A 23,560-nucleotide genomic window follows, 5' to 3' on the forward strand; every position below is an offset into this window, starting at 1 on the left:
TATTGGTTGAGGGCCTATCTAAAGTCTATTTAAAATTGACTTATATCCCAACTTTTGAAACAAAATTATTTCTGCATATTGATGTTGACATCAAGTGGAGTCTTTGTAAATATAAAAATGCTCTTGTTATGGCATTGGAGATTGAAATATATCTCCATACAGAAAATGAAAGCCAGTAAATAATAATTTACTAACTTTGGTACTTGTGTGGATTGCATAATGGAAAGCATACCAACAAGACCATTAAAGGTGCCGAAGAGAGCATTTTGAAATTCTTGAGATCATATACATTGAAAGGTGTTGACATTTTCATACTCATTGCCTAAATGGTTAGATTTATTTTTATCTCTTTTAGTGATAACCATATAAAGTTTAAATATCTCTATCTTCTAAATGATAAGTCTAAGGTATTGAATGCTTTCAATGCCTATAAGGAAGAAGAAGAGAAACAGCATGAAGATCATAAGATCTAATATAGGTAAAGAGTATTAAGGTATGTACGTACAAAAGAGAAATGATTAGTAATACTAATCTGCTATTACCCTTATAGAGTAAAGCTTTGAATATCATTGTATATATATTAAACAGGATTCCATTTAAGGTTGTCTTAAGACACCTTTTATGAAATAGATGGAAGCCGAGTTTAAATTATTTACACATATGGGGTTGCCTTGCTAAAGATGGGATTTACAATCCTCGCCTAAGGAAAGTAGATTCAAGGACAACTAGTGGATCTTTTATAGGCTATCCAGTAAATTCTAAGGGGATTTAAGTTTTATTATCCTTCATATAATCCTAAAGTTGTTGATTGTAACTAGAGGATGTTGAACCTAGTGGGAGTGTTTATCCTCAAAGGTTTTACTTAGAGGAAACACGAGAGTTGACTAAAGTTCCTTCATATGAAGGATGTTTGATTGTACTTATTGAAAATCAAATTGATTACCTTGAGCTACAATCAGTCTTTGAATTATCAACCCATGAAGAATAGGTTCAGTTTGAATCTACTTAGACTTTGCAAAATGCAGAGGAAGTAGAATTAAGAAAATCCTATAGAATAAGGAGATCAACAATTTTTAGTGATTATGTTGTATACCTCTTAGAGTTTGATGTTGACGTTGGACATAAAGATGATTTAAAATTGTTTTCATATGCTATGAGTGGAGATAACTCTACATTGTGGTTCAATGCCATGAAGTAAGAGATAAGTCCATGGCTAAAAAGTCAAGCCAGACTCGTAGCCAATGGTTTTACTTAGAAGGAAGGCATTGATTATCATGAAACATTCTATCTAGTGTCTAGGAATGGTTCATCAAGATAATCATAACATTAGTAGCTCATTTTGATCTAGAATTACATCAAATGCATGCGAGAACAACTTTCCTGAATGTGGAAGTAAGAGGTTTACATGACACAACCAAAATGTTTTATAAATAACAGTCAGAAAGCTTGCAAATTAAAGAATTCTATTTATGGGCCGTGATAGATCTCTCATTGGTAGTATACTTTTTACAAGGTTATTGCTTCATTGTTTATTGAAAATCTTATTAATTAATATATATACCTTAAGGTCAGTGGGAGTAAAAGTAATCTTTTTAAACCCATATATAGATTTTATTTTTTGCAAGTGGTGATTTAGGTTTGCTACATAAAGTTCATTTCACAAACTTTGAAATGAAGGATTTGGGTGAAACCTCTTATGTCTTTTGACATAGAAATTCACTGAGACATAAAGAACATGCATTAACATAATTGTCTCGGAAGGCCTACATTGAAAAGGTTTTTGGAACCTTTAGAATGAAGGATTTTGCACCTTCAGTAGCAATTAAGAGGGGCCAATTTAATGTAGATTAGTGTCCTAAAATGTATTGGAACAAGGGTAGATGAAAAGTTTTTTGTAAGCATCTGTATTATGCAACCTAATGCAAGCATATGCTTGCACTAGACTTAACCATTGGACTGACTGTAAGAATACTGGGTCCAAAAAGTGCTGCAAATAAAGTTTTGCAGTATATGCAAGGAACCAAGAAGTACAACCTAACCTAAAGATACACTTACCATTTGGAGGTGGTGGGTTATTCAGTTCTCAATTTGTTGATTGTGTAGATAATAGAAAGTCTACTTTAGGGTATATATCTTTTTATTAAGGGATATATTCTAGAGATGTAGTAAGCAGACTATAATTGCTACGTCTACCAAGAAAGTTAAAATTCTTGCATGCTATGAATTTGGTACACAAGCATGATGGATGGGACATTTTGTTGAAAGTTTCAATATTGTCGATTTTATAGTTAAACCATAAAGATACTCTGCAGTAATTCTACTATAGTTTTCTTTTATAAGAATAAAGAGTAGAAGTAAAAGTAAATCGACATCAAGTATCTCAGTACGGGAGATAACATTAAGAAACATAAATGGTCTATTGATCATATAAGTACTGAATTAATGATTACGGATCCCATGACTTAAAGTTTACCGACAAAGAAAGTATAAAATCATGCGGAGTATATAAAACTCATTAATTCATTTTTGCTTGGTTAAATTGGTTTGTCTCTTTTTGGTCTATAGACATAAAGTTATTATAATAAAGATTTTGTGCACATTTGTTATTTTATCCATGAGGATAAATAAAGTTGGACCCGAATGACTTATAGGAAGTTCATTCATAAAGCTTGATTATCCGTAAAGTACTCATGTAAGAAGTGTTTTACATTGTGATACATGGAAGTGACGACCTAATTTTATAATGGTTTTACCGTCATGATTCATGTGAAACATTTATCATCTGAGTGGGAGGATTCCATAAATAATTGGTCAAACTAAAGAACCTAATACCATAAGGTCATGTGTCATAAAGGCCAAGTGGGAGAATGTAAGATATTATCTCTACATATGGCATATATGCCACATATATGGTGTTTATTATAAATATAATATACGGTATTACGGTTATGGTAATTTCTATTAATTTAGATTACCGTAATGGAATCGTTTAATTGATTTAAAAATCAATTAATAATATTGTTTTCTTGATGGGAGAAACAATACGGTATTTACTATATTTGAGAGTCCCTGACCTAACCTATAAATTAATAGCTTGTGTACACCATCAGTACGGTAATACAATCATAGGCATAGGTTACAAGATCTCTTAAATAGTATTTTGTTTTATTCAGATCTTTGTGAAAGTGCTTGAGCAAAGATTGCTAGAAGTAAGTCTAGATCCCGTTTTATTTATTTCCGTTATGCATGTTAGTTTGAGCATATTATGTTTATATGTTCTAACGTCCCATTCCACCTTTTCTAGTTTTATTTTGTTTTAATGGAATTGCTCAATATATATATAATTGCACGTTGCTATGCCAGCAAACATTTGTAGAATTAGACTAAACTTTTAGTTTGGTCTCTCAAATATGTATATGAGATTCAATTTGGTCTTGTGATTCTAAAAGTTTTAATATGATTCTTATAAATATTTTAAATATGAGTAATGCTCGATCCTATATTTTTATTTTACAATTGTCAAATAATATTAATATGACATTCCAAATAAGCTATTGGATTTTATTATTATTATTATTTGAAATAAATATAAAATAGCCGAATAAATAGAAAATGGAGCTAAGAGATTTTACTATTGGTTTGGTGTTATACACCTATATCCACCACTAGTGAAAGAGCTCAAATAGCTACATTTTACTATATATATATATATATATTTTTTTTTTTTTTGAAATGACTACATCTTATTCCCTTTATTTGCTTCGTATATATATAATAGGGAAAAATACTATTTAGCCTCCAAAACTATTAGTCATTCTTCGGATAGCCTCCCGAACTATCAAGACTTGGACTCTGGCCCCCCAAAACTACCAAAACTTTTGAAAAATGCCACCTTTTAGTGAAATATCCCCATAATAACCCTATCTGTTGTCATTTTTCAATTAAAAATAATAAAAAAAGAGAAAAATTCAAAAAATAAATTAAAAAAATAAATAAACTAAAATTTTATTTCTTATTTTTATTTTTTAAAAAAGATGGATGTTTGGGGTGACATTATTTCCCAATCGCGACCTAATCTTCCTAACACCCCTCCGATCACCGTTCGTTTACAACGCCGTAATGACTAATTTTATAGCCTGGCTCGGCGAGTTTTGATTCGCAATCATTAGCTTGCTGATTTCGGCCGGGCTCAAGCTCGCCGAGCTGTAGGCGTGCATCGTGCCCAACGACGATGCTGGAAAGAAGCAGTATGTCCTCCGATCGATCGCAAAATTTTTTTAAAAAAATAATAAAAAAAAAATTAGTTTTTTTTAGTTTTTTATTTTTTTTAATTTGTTTTTAATTTTTTTAAATGGTTTTAATGTTTTAATTTTTTGATTTTTCTTTTGAATTTGTTTTAATTTTTGAATTATTTTTAATTGAAAAATGACACGTCGCAATGGTATTATGGGAATATTTCGTTAAAATAGACATTTTTCAAAGATTTTGATAGTTTAGGGGGTCATAGTACAAGCTTTAATAGTTTGGGGAGCCATAAAAAAAAGTGATAGTTTAGAGGGCTAAATTGTATTTTTACCGTATATAATATTAAATAATGTTATTTAGCCGTTCTCCTTTTTGAAATACATTTTCTGAAACAAAAGTAAAAAAAAAAAAAAAGAAGGGTTTTGAAATCTGACGGCCCAGATAATCCCAGCGGGGTTAGAGGGCCCCACTTCAGTAGACAAGAATACTCCCCGTGTCAAACACAACCGCTCCTGAGCTTTATCAAGGAGACGAAGTCGTGGTGCACCCATATATATATGTTATCCCTTCAGTTTTTTAGGGTTTCTAATCCTCACAAAAAGTTGTCAAAAACGAAAGCTTTGAGAACCCAAGCCTTATCTCTCTCTCTCTCTCTCTCTCTCTCTCTCTCCCGCTTGTCTCTTTCAGTCCAACTTTTAGACTGCGTTGTCGCTGATACTACGCCGAATCTAAGTTCAGGTACTCGTCGCCACCATCGGAGCCTAACCCACCTTTGTAACAAAACCCTAGGATTTCTGTTGAATTGATTATATGTGCGTATATATTTATAATTTTTTTTTTCTAGGGTTAGTGTTTTTTGCTTTCTTTTGGAGTGTGAATCGGTGTCCTTCGAATTGGGTTTTGCTCGTTTCGTGTTGATTTAGCGGCATTTTTTTTCTTCCTGAAATTAGGGTTTTCTGGGAGTATATTGATGGAAAATGATTACTTGTACTTGTGAAAAAAAACCCGTTATTTTGGTCTGTGTATGAGTCGGGTTTTAATCCTTTTTCTGCTGATTTCTAAGATTTATGGTTTTCTTGAAGTAGATTGGTTAAATCTGATGATATAATCATTTATTCTTTCTCAAAGCAAATAGATGAAGTTTGAATTAGGTCTGCTGGTTTTGGATGCTAGTTCTGAAATTAGGGTTTTTGGATGTAGAATGAATGGGTCTGCTGGCTTTGGATGCTACTATTCAGTTTTGAAATTAGGGGTTTTGGATGTAGAATGATGATACTGGCTACGCTTGCATCTAAGTAACTGGATTTGTTATTAAGCAAATGTTGAGGATTTTGTGTTAGGGTTGACCGGGAATTGGTTATCAAAAGTTTGTTTGTAGTGTATTTGGTTTTCATGGCGTGAAGCTCGAGAAAAATCTGATTGGAATATTTTGTAAATTCACTATTTATGTGAAGTGGAACAGATCTAGCATGCAACAATTTGTTTATATTCGTGGATCAAAGGTCTCAATTAAGCAAATTTAGCCTTGGTTAAGATGTCTATCATACTATCATTTTTTTTTTCCTGTTGGTCCCAGCATCCCTATTTTAGCCAGATATTATCTGGATAACTGTAATCTGTCAGTTGTGTTGAACGTTCTATGTGATTTGGAGTTATTTTGTGATGTATTTCTTGGTTTTTTTTCGACATGTAGTCATTCTGTCGTGACATCTTTTGTCTCCTGTTTGCATGTTTGGATTCCCCCTTTCTATCAAAAAAAAAAAAATTGTTTGGATTCCCTTAGGATAACTTTTATTTTGACAAATGCTAAAACATCCAGATGCAAGCATGCCTAGTGGAGTTGAATCATAGAACTATTGTTGAAAATGAAATATGCAAATACATTAGAAGTGAGAAACTGAACCATCTAGAGATTTTTATGGGGCTCACTTACATTTTGCCACCCTTATGATTTGCCATGTTATATATATTACAGAAGTTGGTGGCTGATGTTGTAATTATTATAGTGTGATCGAACTAGAATCTATTTATAAGTGGAAGCATAATTATGAGATTGCTCCCAAAATACTAAGCAAATGTTTAACCATAGCTTACATTTTGAGTTAAACTTCTAAAGGCATCTTCGTAGGTAGTATTCAAAGTGTGATTTTCCACAAGTTCAGGCATCAAGGATCAAATATTTTGAGCAGTGTTCAAATTTCTCTGGTGTTTGAGTGAGGAATCTCTTTATGATCCCCATCCCTTTCTCTGTTGTTTGGTGAAGGGAGTGTTGTACCTAATAAATGACCCCCACTATCTTGTGTCGTTTGAAGTTCACAAAGACCTTCTGGTCCAGATTTATTTCTTGGGATTGCATCTCTTTGACAGTAAGTAACTGATCTAATTAGTGGTGATTGGTAAATTTGGCTTCATCAATTGGGAAATCAAGTCACTGACATGCACTCTTATACCCCAGGAGTTCCTGAATATGAGATTTCAACACATATCAAACAGCATGCAAGTCTCTGCACTTGGCTTTGGTAAATCTGATAGAATGACTAGAGAACAAAAATTAGAGCTTTTAAAGGACATCTAAGATTAAAAGTGAAGTATACGCAAATGATTTAAAAAGTCCAGAATTTCAATGCTGATCTCAGAAGTGTCCATTTTTTTTCCCTGGTGGATTTTTGTTGTACAAACTGTATGTTTTAAAAAATTTGCTTTCAAGGTCTAGCTGGTTGTTATGGATTAAAATTATGTAACAGACATGTGGTGGCTGCCAGTTATGTCTTTGTGATATTTCTTATAGAGAACTGTTAGATACTATCTTCATGTTAGAAATATTGAGAAGTTCATTCGCCTTGGGCAGTTTGACTCTTGAGTGTCTTAACTTGAACACATTCACCCATGTAAATTCCCTTTTCATAAATTTCTGCTATTGGAGTTTTTTACTCTCTGGTTGGTCTTGTGATTGTCAAATTTTTATGAGTTGTTAAATGTGAATTTTCAGTTCTCCATGTCTGTGAGATATTTTAATTTGTCAGTCTTTTTCAGTTTGTAGTTATTTAATGATCTTCTGCTAAGTATATCTATTTTGAATGCAGATTTTAACTTTATTATCAAGGATTACCTGGATGTACAGCCGTAATAACATTCTTTGAACTGAACTGGATCATGCAACTATTTGAAGATTCATATTGTGCTTTTATATAGTAAGTTATTGTTGCTAGGTTAGCATGTCAAACAATCTTGTGTCTCAACAGTTATCTATACCAAACATGCAAATGGGTCAATTGGAACCCATTCTGAACAAAGTGGACCCATCGGTACAAGACATGCAAATGGGACTGATGGGATCTGTATCCAATAGTCCTGCAGCTCATCATCATTCCATAGCAAACAAGCAGATGGGATTCGTGGATCCCTTGTCCAGCAATCCTGGGTTGCAGAGGTTCTCAATATCAAACATACAGACAGTAGGTATAGAACCCAGGGGAAATAATCTGGGCTCACAGCAGTTGCCTGCACCAATTAAGCGAAAGGCACCAATGGAACCTTTTTATAATAATACCGCTGCAGAGACGTTATCAATTTCTAATAAACGGTTAGCACAATTGGAACATAGACCTTGGTTGCAGCAAGCATCTGGACCAAATAAAAAAGCTGTACAGATGCAATCAATGTCCACCACTCCTGGATCACAACATTCTCAAACACCAAATAAGAAAGTGGTATACAATAAATCTGGTTTCCAACGGTCTTCTATTTCAAAAAGTCCAACTGCAGTGATGCAACCATCTCCCAAGGCTCAAACTGAATCTTTTAATTCTGTGAGGTCCAAGATGAGGGAGTCATTAGCTGCTGCACTGGCGCTGGCTTCTCGGCAGAAAGAAGAGAAATCTTCAAGTCCGGAAAAGAATTCTCAGAGTGACTCTGCAAGTTCTCCAGGGCAGATTCAGAAGAATACACAACCTGCTGAATCAGTTTCTGCTACTGCTGGTGCACTTGACAATGTATCTGTAGCGCCTAAAGTGACTTTACCCTCTCATGAAGATTATTCTGCTAAAAAAAGCAATAATGCTGAATGTTTTCCTTTGAAGATTTCAGCTGCTGAGAACATTGGCGACTATACACAGACCCTGAAATCTGATGGGCAAGAAACCCAATCAAGTAATGTTTTTCCTGTTGAAGACGTTTCTTTTAGTGACGACTTCTTTGCCAAAGATGAACTTTTGCAGGGGAATGGACTTTCCTGGGTAATGGATTCCGATATGCAGGTTGTAGAAAAAAGGGAGTTTCATACTGCTGAAGAACAAAAGTTGGGGCTTGACAAACAGGGTAGAGGTCAGAAAGAAGAAGCCGAGAAAATTCCAGAAATAGTGGCATTTGAAATTGAAGTAGAGCTCTTCAAATTATTTGGTGGCGTGAATAAGAAGTACAAAGAGAAAGGGAGGTCTCTTCTATTCAATTTGAAAGATCGTAATAATCCTGAACTGATAGAAAGGGTCATGTCTGGGGATATTTCCCCAGAACGGCTATGTTCCATGACGGCTGAGGAACTTGCTTCTAAGGAGCTTTCTGAGTGGCGGATAGCAAAGGCAGAAGAGCTTGCCCAAATGGTAGTCTTGCCTGATGCTGAAGTTGATATTAGACGTTTGGTGAAGAAAACACACAAGGGCGAGTTTCAAGTAGAAGTTGAACAAGATGATAGTGTTCCAATGGATGTTTCTGTTGGGGCTAGTTCACTTACTCCAAGAGAATCAAAAAGCAAGGAGATCGAAGCCCCTCACCCTTCTAAAGCTGATGGAGCCAAGGATGAAGTGGATGCTTCAGGTGAAAAAAATAATTTAGGTGACCGGAATGCCCCATATACACTTACTATTCCTTCCAGTGAGGGTTCTGATTTATTGCAGGGGCTCATGGTGGATGATGTATTGAAGGATGCAGAATTTCTTCCCCCTATTGTATCTTTAGATGAGTTCATGGAATCTCTCGATTCAGAGCCACCATTTGAAAATTTACCAGTGGATGCTGGAAAAATGACCACCAATTCAGATGAGGATGACTTGGAGCCAAGCTCGGAGTCAAAGTCATCTGAGAAAACTCCAAAAGACATTGATATTACTGCAGATGAACCCGAAAAAGTTGATGCAACATACTCAAAATCAGATGGTGACCAGAAATCCAATAATGGTGATACCAGTGTGAAATCCAGTGACGATCATGCTGACATGAAACCCAGTGATGGTCGGCCTGATGTGAAATATGACAGTGAGTCTGCCGTTAAACCGAGCGATGCACACACTGATGCAAACTGCACCGGCAGACATGCTGAAGTGAAAACCAATGAAAGTTATGCTGATGTGAAAGCTAGTAACCGCCATGCAAAATCAGAAAATGTACCTCTTGCTGGTGTATCCAAGGGTGATTGTATCTGGGAAGGCTTACTTCAGCTGACCACCTCAACTATGGCCTCTGTGATTGGCATCTTTAAAAGGTGTGTGTTTAGTTGCTTTAGTATATATTATTTTGTGTTGTTCTGTGCTGTAAAAGTAAAGTCTACTTATTTATTTGTTTGTTTAAACTGCATGATGGAGACTTAGATCTGCACGATTTTTGCTGTTAACTTGTTTGTTTAGATCTAGTTTTGGATTATGTGCTGCATGCCTGCAAGAGTGCTTCATTTACTGTATATGGATTTGCTTGATGCAATTATTATCTATTTAAAAAAGAAGATTCTACCGTATGTTATGCGTTTTGAGTTTTGGAATATCTACCGTGTTTCTGTAACTACAGCTTATCAAGTATTGATATTATGTCAGCACTGCATCTGGGTCTGTATTTTTGACATTTTATAAGTATCTGATTTTATTGCTATCTTAATGCCCAATATGTTTCGGAGCTTGTCAATTTCGACTGTGGACTTATTTACATCTTACATATTCAAGTTGGGATCCTTTCTGCAACTCACTGTTTAATAGTTTGTTGGTAATCACATCTGGCACATTTTTTTACTTTTGTTTCTTGTTGCCTTTTTGGTCTGAATTCAGATATTTATACATTTCGGTCTACTGTGAGACATTAATATCATGTGGTCTCTTGTGGAAGAGGTGGTGCAAGTTTTGATTCATTAAGTCAGAAATAAATTAACTTTGGTTACTTGGTATTTGAATTTACTCTGTATGGCGATCCTTGTTGGATGGATATTTCGGTTTGACTTGTGCTTCCTTCTCCTCCTCTTACATGATCATAGGATGGGAGTTTCAATTTGCACGACAATGAATGTCATGGTTTCAATTGAATTTTGATGTTTTTGAATATTGCCATTTATAATATGAGAGCAAATTTGGTTATGATTTGATGGGTCAAAAGTTGTTTCTTGAAAAGAATGTGCACAACATTGGAATGTAACATGTGGGCCAGAACTTAAGGCACAATAATCTTACATGAGGGTTGGTACTAACGTCTTTTTCTAGTATTAGGGTCCACGCTATACTAAGCGTCTAAAGATGCTTTTGGATCAAAAGGCTCAATAATTCAGTGGATAATGTGAAAAAGATTAGTGCAGCTGGCATATTTCTAAATGATAGGCTCAATAATGTGATCTTCATTGAATTTTGTTTTCTGAAAGAATTATGAATCTTTATGTTTTAATTGCTAATCTTATTTTCTTGTTATAGTGGTGAGAAAACATCTGCAAAAGAGTGGTCCAGTTCACTTGAGATCAAGGGGAGAGTCAGACTCGATGCATTTGAGAAGTTTCTCCAAGAGCTTCCACTGTCCCGAAGTCGTGCTGTAATGGTATCTCATGTTTCTTTTTATTGTATTACTGTATCATACTTCTCTAAGTCCAGAAAAAGAAAAGGCTCCCGTATCACAGTTTTGATGCTTCCAATAACTCCTCTTTTGGTACTCACTCAGTTTAGGGTCTTCTCTTATACTAATGACATTCGTTCTAGGCTAACGAGACCGTGTATCATCAGATTTGGTATGAGAAATTATGAATTAAAAGGAGAAAAAAGAAGAAGAATATTTCTATGGATGAATGATGTGTTATATATTTTCAAGTTTTTACTTTAATCTCTCACGTGTGCTCAGGTGCGCTCGTGCATTCTGGACTTCCCATCGCTTGAACCAAATTTAAGTCTGAAGCTTTTGGGAAAGAGTTTGAAATTAAAACCCCACTACTTTTAGCCCAAACTCACTTAATGCTTGGAGATGTCTCGATCTATTGAATAACAGGATGCAAGCCAAACTCTTTGCATTTGTCTTCATACTGGTTGAACTATTACAAAGGAGTCTCATTATCTTACCGTATTTTACTAAATCGATGAAGAAAATTTCAGCCAGATTTTTTTTAAAAAAATTGTTCAATTGCACGACATCTGTTGGATGGTTTTGCTTTTAAAGAGAGAGAGAGAGAGAGAGAGAGTGATGAGAACATAGCCTCCTGTCGTATAAAGTGAAAGATGAAATATAGCACAGGCTAAAAATTTACTCAATGTTAGAGACATTAAATTGAATGCGAGGGAAACTATTAATCCTCGCACAAGTAGTCAAATTATCATTTTAGTTATTTGTATTTTTCTATTATATTATAATTGACGTAATTTTCTATTTTTTGCAGGTTGTGCATTTTGTTGTCGTAGAGGAGTCCCTTGAGAGCGAGCATGCTAGTCTTAAAGAGGTAAGAAGCGTGATAGATATGCTTTTGTAATATTTGTGTTGGTTGTCAATCATTGGCAATTGCCTGAAATCTACCTCTGCCCTGCTTTGCAGGTAGCAGATTCTTATGTTTTGGATGAGAGAGTGGGTTTTGCTGAGCCTGCTCCGGGAGTGGAACTTTATTTTTGCCCGCCGCATAATAGAACACGCGAAACGCTCGGCAAGATCCTCCCGACTGAACACATTGAGGCACTTAATAATATTGATAATGGCCTAATTGGTGTTATTGTATGGAGAAAGGCTCAGTTAACTTCCAGGATATCACCCAACTCATCATCGCAGAAACATAAAAAGCAAAATATCACTTCTAGGAGACACCAAGAGACAAATATGAATCCCAATTTCACACCAAAACCAAACCCATCTCACACCAATTTGGAACCCTCCCCTGATGATGACGATGATGATGTTCCTCCCGGGTTTGGTCCTTCCGCTGCCCGGGACGAAGATGACCTTCCCGAGTTCAATTTTACTGGTGGTGCAATCCCATCCCCGCAGCCCAAGTTTGCCCAAAAGCCCCCCAGGGGGCAGAGGCTAATTCATTCAGTTTCTCAAACCCCATCTCGCCCAGTGGACCAAATGAGGGAGCTCATACACAAATACGGGCAACCTAAAATCGGTGGTGCGCCTTCACCTTCAGGAGGAAACTGGCAGGACAATAGAGGTTTTGGGGTTGCGGTTCAGCCGTGGAATGATAATGATGACGACGATGATATACCGGAGTGGCAGCCACAAGCCCCTCAGCACCAACTTCCTCCCCAACAGCCAGTTCACGGCTTTCATCAACCGATGCCGCGACCACCGCACTTGGTAAACCAACTACCTTCGTTGGGATCAGTACCGCAGCAACCTTCTCATCAGTCAATGATGTCGTTACAATCTGTGCAGCCGCAAGGCACTTGGTGGGTTCCTCCCGCCCAGGGTAGTAGCCAGCAACCAAATAATTTAGGTTGTCAACCCACTCTAGGGCAGTTCTACGGCGCACCCGTGCGAAGTGTTGGGCAGCCAGGCGTGGCATGGCGACAAAATCCCCCCAAAAGTAGAGGCTTCTGATATAATTTTTATTCTTCTTTTCTTTTTTTCTCTTCTTTGTATAGCAGATGCCCATTTCCTTTTTTAAGATATGTGCAGTTCTGTAACCATAAATGTTTTTAAGGGTTGTTAGCTTTTTTTATTTTTATTTTTACCGCAAACCAATTTTGACGTGAAATAGAAAAGGGGGGACCTTGTTATTATGCAAAATCGTCTAGTCTGGACAATGGGTTACCTTAAAAATCGTGAAACTTTGGAGTTAATTGAAACATTTCTAAATATAATTTGGAATAGGAATAATTTTATATATTACATTTTTTTATCACACAATTATAGTCTAATATAAGGTTAATGTGTCCGGATATATCCTACTTTTTTAATGTGTCATTGTCAAACCAATTATTGTTTAAAAATAAAAAATAGAAATCAATGGTTGTATATAGCATTATTCTTACATGTATGTCATGATTTATTTACATAGAAATTTTTTCTTTTGGGCATAAAATATTGGACTTTTGAGTAAACAACTCTTTCCAGGGAAGTAGAGCATATTTATTTTCTTATTAATGAAAAATATTTATTTTATCACAAGACTCAAAGTAAACGTCATTAAAAATCTGTGAAATTTAATTTACATATCTGTCTCTTTCTTTAGTTACTACCATATCTTGACAAGGAGAGAGAGAGAGAGAGAGAGAGAGAGAGAGAGAGAGAGATTGATTGTATAAATGAAATAATGATAAATGATATAGATCAGTTAGATGAAAAATTATTGGAGGATTCATCATAAGGCAAAGAAAAAAACATAGAACTATAGGGGAAGTGTTGGGTATAATCAGTAAACTACTACAGAAGAAACCTATTTGGGAACATCATTTCTCAACATGCTGGTGGCATCTCTCCCAGTGTTGGAACACCACAGTTTGGTATATTCAGCAGAATGCAGCTTTAGTTTTTGAGTGGGGCTTCCTTGACACCCAAGCTAGTGGAAAACACACAGAAGAAGAAGATCACCTCCTCAACCCCCCAAAGCACGCTTAAGTCCTGCTTTTTGCTCAGGTGTCAATCTGGTAGGGAACTTCACCTCGAATTTGATCCTTAAATCACCCCTATTGCCGGGCTCTTTTACTATTGGCATTCCCTCTCTGGCAACAGCCAGCTCATAACCGGGGCTCACAATGTCGGTCACCGGAATTGATAGACTACGGCCATCGAGCGTCGTTAGATTCACCGTCGTCCCTCCCAATGCCTCCGCTAATGACACTCTTTGGTTCACAATCAGGTCATTGCCATCTCTTTTGTAAACATCATGGGGTTTCTCATCAATCACAAACACAAGGTCTGCTGGGAGCTGGTTAGATTGTTCATTCCCTTTGTCTGGGAAAGTAATTTTGGTTCCTTTCTTCCATCCAGGCTTCACATCAATGGTTAATATCTCTGTTTCTGGCACTTGTCGTCTGTAATGTAAATTTCATAGGAAAATCAAATTAGCCTGGAGTAGGGCAAAAAAGCAATCAGTGATGATATTATAATCACAATGATTCTCACTTTCTTGTTTGCAACATGACATTTTATCTATGTTCTGACAAAGAAGAAATGAAATGAAGAAAGGTTATCATTAAATGGGAAAAAAAGAAAAAGAAAAAAGACCATCTCATTTTATATCTATGTTTTGCAGAAGATTGGTAGGTTGGTAGTCCTAATTTCACCAATAATGGATTTCAAGTTTATTATTCCGCAGAGTAGGGTCGTATGATGGCTCTTAGCTAGGTTAGATGACTTTGGTCAATAAACAAAGAATGTTTAAATCCATACTATAACTATAGTGTGCAACGGCAGACAGATTAAAGCACTAGTTTCTAATATCTCATTCAAACAGCAGTTTGATAAAGGAACCAAAAAGAACAAGAGTTTTGAGGCAAAAGCATATACCCATTGGCATTAACCAGAGTCCTTGAAATCTTCATTTTCCTTGTTGATCCAGAGTACAGCTCCACAAGGCTGCACGGCAGTTTGCTCTCCACAGGTGGTGGTTTCTTTGGCATGCTGCCCTCGCTATAAGTTCGAAACATATTTTCGCTCCCACCGAATCCGCCAAACATCCCCGATCCATCTGACTGGAACCTCGTAGATCTCCCAGGTCCTGCTGAACCGAATCCAAACGGGCTACTTCCAAAGAATTCCGCAAAAATGTCCTCTGCATTCCTGGGGTTGAACCCATTCCCCCCACTGCCATTTCCAAATGGGAACCCACCACTGCCAGATGGTGGCATATCTTTCAACCCTTCCTCACCATATTGATCATAGATAGCCTTCTTCTGCGGGTCACTCAATACCTGAATTCACAAATTTACAACATAAAACAAAAAAATTAAAATCAAATTCCACTCAATCTCTACCAAATGCAATATTAACTTGGTTAACCTGAAAATTCCAAATGTAAAATCATAGACACCGTCATTAAGGAGCCAAACTGACATTAAGTAAAAGCACTGCTTCTAAGCCCTATTTGATTGCAGAAAAATTGTAGAAAAAGAAACGAAACTTGGACTAATATTTAAATTGTTTGATTGGTTGATACATGAGATGACAGAAAAACTCAAATCACTTGGCCTTGTTGAGCTCTCTTCATTGAATATGAACTCATCAAAGCCAGATATTCCAATGTCCCTGAATACGGAAATTCTGTCAGTCAATTCGATCCAGAGCCATGTCTTCCCCTTCCCTTCATCTGAAACACAATCTTGTATTTCTCACCATCTCAACCAAGATTATCTTGAAACTTGAAACAAAGTACATAGGACTCTCAACTTTGCTAAATTAACGTATCTTCTAGTCCCACAAATGTGTTCATTCAACTTTTCTGCTATCACTGATCCATCTCATCATTTGCATTTTTTAAGGGTATCAGCTCCACTAAGATCACACCATACTATTTTTCTGGTGAGAAAAAACAATATAAATTGAATGGGGAAAAAAAAAAAAAAAAAAACCTCAACTTCGATCCTCCAATCACCCAGAAGCCAAGAAGCTTTAAAATTAGACAAAAAGAAAATCCAACAGAAAACAACAGAGACAAAATCTAAGGACAATAAAAATGGGAAAGAAAGCTTTGCCTCATAGGCTTCGGAGATCTGCTTGAATTTGGCTTCGGCGTCTTTCTTGTTTGTGGGGTTCTTGTCAGGATGCCATTTCATTGCCAATCTCCTATAAGCCTTCTTGAGATCATCATCGGTGGCATTCCTGTTCACTTTCAATACGTTGTAGTAATCCAACCCCATTTCTGATCTTAACCCAATAAAATGTTCGATCCAAACCGCCCTAAATCTTCAAAATTTGACCCTTTTCAGAACCACCCAGATCATCAAACTGGACCTTTTTGCTCAGCTCTCACACTTCCTCTCTTGTCTCTGAGAACTACACGTCAAACTCAGGTTCCTCCTGAAGAAACTACATGAAAATGGTCACACAGAGAGAGAGAGAGAGAGAGATGGGAAATCTGAAATTGGAATTTTTCAATATGATTGATCTTTCTTTCTGAGTTTCTTTGAAGAAGTTTTTTACGTTGAAAAGAGAGAATCTGAACGAATCTATACTATATAATATATATAATATATGGTTTTGGTGTGATGGGTTGAGAGAGTTTCTTCGTCAAAGTTATTATCAAAGTTTGATTGAGATTTTTGGTTTCGATAGATTAATTATTAACCGAGAGTTGCGGGATTTTGTTTATATATATATGGTGTTAGCAATTTCAATTACGTGATCATATTGTTTATGTGGTTTTGTTTTTCTTCGTTTGTTTCCGGGAAAATGTGTTTCTTCTCTTTGTGAGCGCCACGTTATAAATAAAATTAAAACAAAACGAAACTCCTTTGAACTGCCACGTCGTTTATGTAAACTAAATCTATGTAATATTCAACAAAATTCAACATCTTAACTCTCATAATTTTCATAATAAATTGATAAAACAACAAAATCTTGCTTTGAATCTTGATATGAAACAATAAACACACAAATCGACTTCTCAGCGTAAATACTAGAAAACGTTTCGGTCCCGTTGATATGAAGAATAGAAGAATTGGAGTCGGGATTCTTGCTTGTGATTTTCAGGGTCCAGTAGTGGCATCTCGCAGTTTCACACTACATGTTTATATAGATCCACTAGTTGCAGAGGCATGGGCTGCCTTACATGCTGTTATCCTCGCAAAAAAATCGAGTTTGCTTGACATTATTTTGGAAGGAGATGCATTGCAAGTAGTAAATGAGATCAATTTGGCCATTCCATCTTTTAGTAGACTTGGACACTTCACGAATGATATTAGATCAGAGCTGCACTCTCTTAGATCCTTTCGTGTAGTTCATGTGAAAAGAGAGGCAAATTCTGCGGCCCATGTTTTAGCAAAGACAGTTATTTTTCATGTAAGGAACTCAACATGGTTGAAGGAAACTCCACCTCCAGTTTCTAACATTGTTTTTATGGAGCCTTTGTGCCCTGAATTTTTTGACCTTTGAGTATCATATTTATAAGAACGGAAATTTGTTAAAAAAAAAAAAATATCTTCTATAACTCCACTTCTCATCAAAGTTGGAGTCCAATAAGAAACCACTTATCTTATTTAACCAAAAGTTTTATAGGATTAAATAACCTTATAATATTAGGAGTCTTATTAAAAAATAAATAAATAACATGGATTTAACTTAGGTGCCGTAATAAAATAATTTTTTCAACCGTCTAATTTTCTATAAGAAATAGAGAATTGAATTAAATCTGGATGTTGAAAAAACTACAAAAAATGTGTTGTAGTTGTTCTTTTTTTTTTTTAAAAAAAAAAAATAATAATAATAATAATAATAAAATTGGGAAGTCTCATTTCCCATTCTCACAATTGATGCACATCAAGGCAAATGGTCTGCCATTCTAGATAAAGTTCCTCCAACCTAATCTATTAAACTGATATATATTTTTTTGAGTACATGATTCTTATATGCATTTTTTAAAATTTATAAAAATCAAGTGTTCTAATAAAATATGTCAATTTAAACTTTTAAGAGATTGAATTGAAGAATTTATTCCAATTCAATTTAAAAGAAAACTTTATCCCCTTTAAAATTACCGGAGGGCGAGAAGGGCATTGAGAAGGCGGGAACACCGTATGCTTTACTGTAACTGCTTGACAAGGTTCTTGCTTTTGTCATAAAAAGAAAGACATTTCTTATTGATCTGAGGCAAATTACAACAAATCATAACTTAATTACTGAGATTTAAATAGAACACAAGAAAATCACTTTTTGGCACTTTGGCAAGAAAGTAGAAACCAAAGTGCGAGCAAATGATCCCCATGCTTTATATTAATAATCAACACCACTCAAGTCTGCATCTAAGTATATTTCAACATGCATAATTTAGATGTAACTTTGTGAAAGAGGAGAGAAGAATCACTTGGAAGACTGGATTCATCTTCACTAGGTTTTATTCCACCTCGAGGTTGACAAAAGAAATTCTCGAGTGTTTAAGAACAAGCACTCGGCATTATTGACGGTGGTTCTCCCCGTGCATGTATGAAAAGCTCTGCAAATGGTGAACGAGAACAGCTGTAGCAGAAGACACAAGCGACAATTTAGCCATGACATGGTGTTAAAGTATTGATTAAATGATTAAATTTATCATTTTCTATTAGCTTAAGCTTTTAGGATAAGTGATGATTTAACATCGTATCAGAGCTAGAGGTCATGAATTCGAACCCTAACTCCATAATTCATCCCCCATTTAAATTAAATATTTCACGTGTTGGGTCTCACCTATTAAAGTAGAGCTTAAACCCACACATAAGGAGAAGTGTTAAAGTATTGATTTTACCTTTTTCTATAAGCTTAAGTTTTTGTGATAAGTGGTGGATTAATACATGGAACAAGGAGAAACACTCTTGAATGATAATCGTATTAAGTACTTGACAAGAAACACAATCCAAGAGTTTGGCAGAGGACTCACTCAGATTCTGCTCCTCAAGTTGTTGTGGATATAACGGCTCTCACTGACCATTCTGGCCGTCTCCAATCTCCCAGTATCATGTACTTTATTGGTGCAATGCTTTAGCATTTCTAATCATTAAAATTGTACTCCTATCAAAACGATCATGATAGCAGCAAAATGCTTATTGACTACACAAATTTTTTCCAATCTCTTCTAAATTCACGAAAGCAAAATCGATCCCCTTCTACTACTTCTGCTGTCTTGTGTAATACATGAGTACTTTGCCACCCATATTCTGGTGTGGTGTATGTCTATTACTTCACGCCTTTGCTTATATAATAATAAAAGGGGGGTGCAAAGTTTTAGAGGAATCCACTAAATCAAGCATGCAAAAAGGTAGAGATTTAAGCCATATTGAAATAAGCAAGTGATCTGACTTCCAAGCTAAAGTAAGCTGTCAGACTAATTACCTGCTCGCTAAGTGTGACACAAGTATCCGTTAATATTTATGCGCAACAAAGGGAATTGTAGCCACAAGAAGAATAGGCAAATGCAGCTAGAAGCACAGAATCGCAAATTGTATCAACCTGGGGAGCATCAACTTGCCAGGCGGTATAGGTCAATAATTGACTTCAGGAACACGGACATATACCATTATTATGAACTGACTTCAGGAATTCCCTGGATACAAGGATATTAATCTGCCAAGTTTGAAAGAAGCCAAGGTCAGAGAAAATAATTATTGCTGTTGTTGTCACAATGTTCTTCAGTATGATATCAGACAGAAACCAAATTTTACAGTTATTTTAACACCTCCACACAGATAAGCAATTGGTAGACCAACTATAGTGCTTGACAATCTTAATACGAACTTATCCAAGGTAGCTCTATATCCCAAACCAGCCGCCCCACCCCCCCAAGGAAAAGGTCGAGAGGGTCAGAATCATGCACTATTTATCCAGATTTTACACACACACACACAAAAATCAACTTTTGCAAGAACAAATATAACAGAAAAAAATCCAACCAAAATTAAACAAGTAGTTGAGTCTTTTCTTTATAAGTTAGGAGTGACATCAAAATGGCAGTTCCAATAATGCAAAATAAATGTTTCCCAAAAGAAGCTATATAAAACTAGTGATCAACCAAGGATCTTTCACTGATTGAGATTTGTTAAATGTTAATTCACAACTCAAGGGTATAATTTGAATGAAACTATCAACATCTCATATTTAGCATAAGAAGTCAGGATAGGCATGCCTAACTTCAGTTACTATAGTTTAATAGAGAATATCCAAGGGAAAAAGGAAAACCCAACAGAAACATACCCCAATGTCAACAGTTTGGAACTCAGCGACTGCCAACAAGCTCATTACATTCTGTACATATAGAAGTGCAGCAATTTCTTTGTTAGAGGGTTGATACAATGCCCTCCATTTCTCTCCACATAATTCATGCGTGCTACCATGGAAGTCCTCACATATATCCAATTCCTTGTTGCCTTTTGTTTCTGCATTACTTTCCTCATCTACAAACACGGTAAGCTTCAGAAACATTTTAGAGGTGAAAAAAAAGAGAAAATTTTGAATTTAACAACTCCATTTAGTGTAAATTCCGACTCAAGAATTAAAATAATTATTAAAAAAAAATTAGAAAATTGGAAGCAAGAATGAGTTTATGAAGCAAGAGAGATCCAGTTTAAGTGAGCACAAGATTAGCAGTTCCTTAATGCATCTGAAACTTCAGGAGCAACTCTCAAGCATTTGATTAAAGAATAATATCCCACTAGACATCACTTATCCAAGCAACATCATCAGTAATCTCCACCAAAAAAAATGGTAAAAACTTGTCTTAACTCATCCTGAGCTACTTCATTTACTTATCTTGATCCGGTCACTGTTGTCTTCCATTTATAAACATGACAAAATTGATCATAATCCAAACTATATCAGCGAAAACAAACACCCTTTACCAGTAATGTGATACTAGGACAACATGAATTTGTGCCCAATAGACCTATCCTGAGTCTGTAGTACATATGGGACCTCTGATAGTACTTATTCACATATCCATGGTTAGATGAAAAGTCCTACAGCATAAAACAAACATAAAATTAGAATCCTGCATACCTGATTAAAGGTTTGTTCTTCACCGGGAAATTCAGATGATGTGGGAGTAGCAAGCTTGAAGATTCCAAATTAATTAACTTGTTATCACTTGTGCTGAGTCCCTTTCTTAAAATTGCCACATAGCACAATCCCTAGAAGTTTTGTGACTTCCTGATATTTCTTCATCCAACCCCTCCTCAGTTAAGAATTTCAAAAGTTTGCTCATTAGTTTGACACCCTTCCATTACCATAGTTTTCACTAATGAGATAAACTCACAAACCTTACCTCTCTGGAACATTGCCTTCAATAGGGTATTGTAAATTGCAATACTTGGAGTAAGCCCATTCTCTAGCATCTGATCCCTCAGCTGGAGAGTAATTAATATCTTCCCTTCCTACTAAGGCCCCTCATCAAGGGCCCGCGGGTATAAGCATCAGCATCTGGTTTTAGCCCCTGGGTGTACATGTCCCTGAACAGTTGACCAACCAGCATGCTATTACCCTCCCTTCTGAAAGTACGTATGAGAATATTATATGAAGTCGTATCAGGTACATATCCAATGTTCCTAAGATATTCAAAAATCCCGTGAGCACTTCTTAGTAACCCATTCTTGCAGAGTTTGTCGAGCAGCATATTAAAAGCGATTGTAGTGGGACTAGGGCCATTACACATCATGTATTCCATTAATTTCAAACATTCTGAAAATTTCCCCACTGTACAGAAATACTGAATCAAGCAAGTTGAACTAACAGCATTAAGCTCAACCCCTTCATACTCCATACGAAACAAAATCCTCTGAATCACCGAAGAGTTACCCTGTTTGCATGCTGCAGACAAAATTGTATTGAAAGAAACTACATCAGGTCCCTTTGTTACCCACTCAAAACGGTCCAAGAGCTCCAAAGCTTCTTCAATACTATTCTCCCTACAAAAACCTTTTAGAATTGTGTTATAACACTCAATACTTGGCGTAAAACCATCTTCCATCATACTCTTCAACAGAGACAATGCCTCTCTTGATCTATTATCACAACATAAACAATTGAAGTATATACTATATACAGCAACATCCAGAGTACAGCCCCTTGATATCACATCAAGCAATATTTTGTGAGCAATCCCTATTTTGCCGACTTTTAACATGCCTCCAGCCAAGGCAGCATATGTGTATGGATTGGGTGAAAACCCTTTTTGATCAATCACCCGAACAAGCTCACATATTTCCCCCACTCTATCTTGATGACAAAGTTCACGAAGAATTACATTATATGTAATCAAGTCTGGATCACATCCTTCTCTTTCCATCCTACCCAAGTATTCCAATGCCTCCTCAACCCTACCAGCATCACAAAGAAACTTAATAATTATAGTGTACGTTCTGACATTTGGCTTAAAACCATCACTTTGCATTATATTTAAACAATGAAAAAGATCATTCCCCAAACCTTCTCTACCAAACCCATACACTAAAGCAGTATAAGTGCATACATTTTGGACAATACCCTTCTTCTTCATCAAACAAAACAATTCCAAAGCTGCATAACTCTGACCAGACTTACATAAAGCCCATAGAATGAGATTGTAACTATACACACAGCAAAAATAACCTTTACCCAGAAGAACAGATAACACAGAATATGCCTCGCGAATCATCCCAGCTTTGGTGAGCAAAGAAATCAACAAGTTCAAAACGGGTTCAGTTGGGAAATACTCCAACCTGAGCATTAACTGAAATACACCAAGTGAACAATCCAAACTTCCCAATTCAAGTGATCTTTTCAACATTTTCATTAACATTGTAAACGACAGTACAAACCCACTTCCACACATCTCATTGGCAACAAAAAACATGTCTTTCAAATTACCAAGAGATAACATCCCATTAAGAAGCACATTGAAGGTTAAGGCGTTAGGGGCTGGCCCAAATCTTTTCATTCCAAGATAAACTTCAACCAACTCTTCCAACAACACATTCCGTGACCTCAAATAGCAGTACATCAAAGCATTGTAATCATACACAGTAGGCTTTCCAGGTACATTTCTCATGGAACTCAAAGTTTCTAGAGCTTTTCTAAAGTGACCTGAGGTGGCATAATTCTGCATTCTATGCTGTAATTCGATGTAATCACAATCATGGGTACTGCTCTCTTCTACAAAATCTATGGTTCTAAGAGCATAGGAGGAAGAAAAGTTGACAAAGAAACGAACAATTTTGCAAATTCTATTCGAATAATTAGCTGTAGGAACAGTACAAAGAAGCATTGCAGGTTAAAGAAGAAGTGGAACTTTGCAACCAAAAAAGGTGAAATAAAGCAATATGGATTGAGAGATTGAAGTAGAATTTCATTGAGTGAAAGCTAGGATTGGTTTGGCCGCATAGATTAATTGATAAAAGAAAATAGAATAAAATTCTAAAAAGGTCTCCCACTTTGTTGCATCAATTTTTTGAAGTTGAAAAATTAGAAAATAAACTCTCGCAGACTAAGCCTGCCTGAA

The 23,560-nt window shown here is 36.0% G+C and overlaps 2 protein-coding genes and 1 pseudogene across 2 annotated transcripts; 1 reads left to right on the forward strand and 2 right to left on the reverse strand.

The window, feature by feature from the left end:
* The first annotated feature begins 4,841 nt into the window (after positions 1-4,841).
* LOC133870249 (uncharacterized) lies at positions 4,842-13,129 on the forward strand. Its single transcript, XM_062307334.1, has 5 exons — positions 4,842-4,983; positions 7,329-9,721; positions 10,905-11,025; positions 11,852-11,911; positions 12,004-13,129. Exons 2-5 carry the CDS (start codon positions 7,461-7,463, stop codon positions 13,000-13,002), a joined length of 3,441 nt encoding a protein of 1,146 aa, XP_062163318.1. The 5' UTR covers positions 4,842-4,983; positions 7,329-7,460; the 3' UTR covers positions 13,003-13,129.
* A 589-nt stretch (positions 13,130-13,718) lies between these two features.
* On the reverse strand, positions 13,719-16,634 carry LOC133871889 (uncharacterized). Its single transcript, XM_062309344.1, has 3 exons — positions 16,098-16,634; positions 14,914-15,317; positions 13,719-14,438 (listed from the first exon to the last, which is right to left on the reverse strand). Exons 1-3 carry the CDS (start codon positions 16,260-16,262, stop codon positions 14,000-14,002), a joined length of 1,008 nt encoding a protein of 335 aa, XP_062165328.1. The 5' UTR covers positions 16,263-16,634; the 3' UTR covers positions 13,719-13,999.
* A 1,611-nt stretch (positions 16,635-18,245) lies between these two features.
* Positions 18,246-23,338, reverse strand: LOC133870244 (pentatricopeptide repeat-containing protein At3g04760, chloroplastic-like; annotated as a pseudogene).
* Between the last annotated feature and the right edge of the window lie 222 nt (positions 23,339-23,560).

Source organism: Alnus glutinosa, chromosome 6, assembly GCF_958979055.1.
Source record: "Alnus glutinosa chromosome 6, dhAlnGlut1.1, whole genome shotgun sequence".
NCBI lineage: Eukaryota > Viridiplantae > Streptophyta > Magnoliopsida > Fagales > Betulaceae > Alnus > Alnus glutinosa.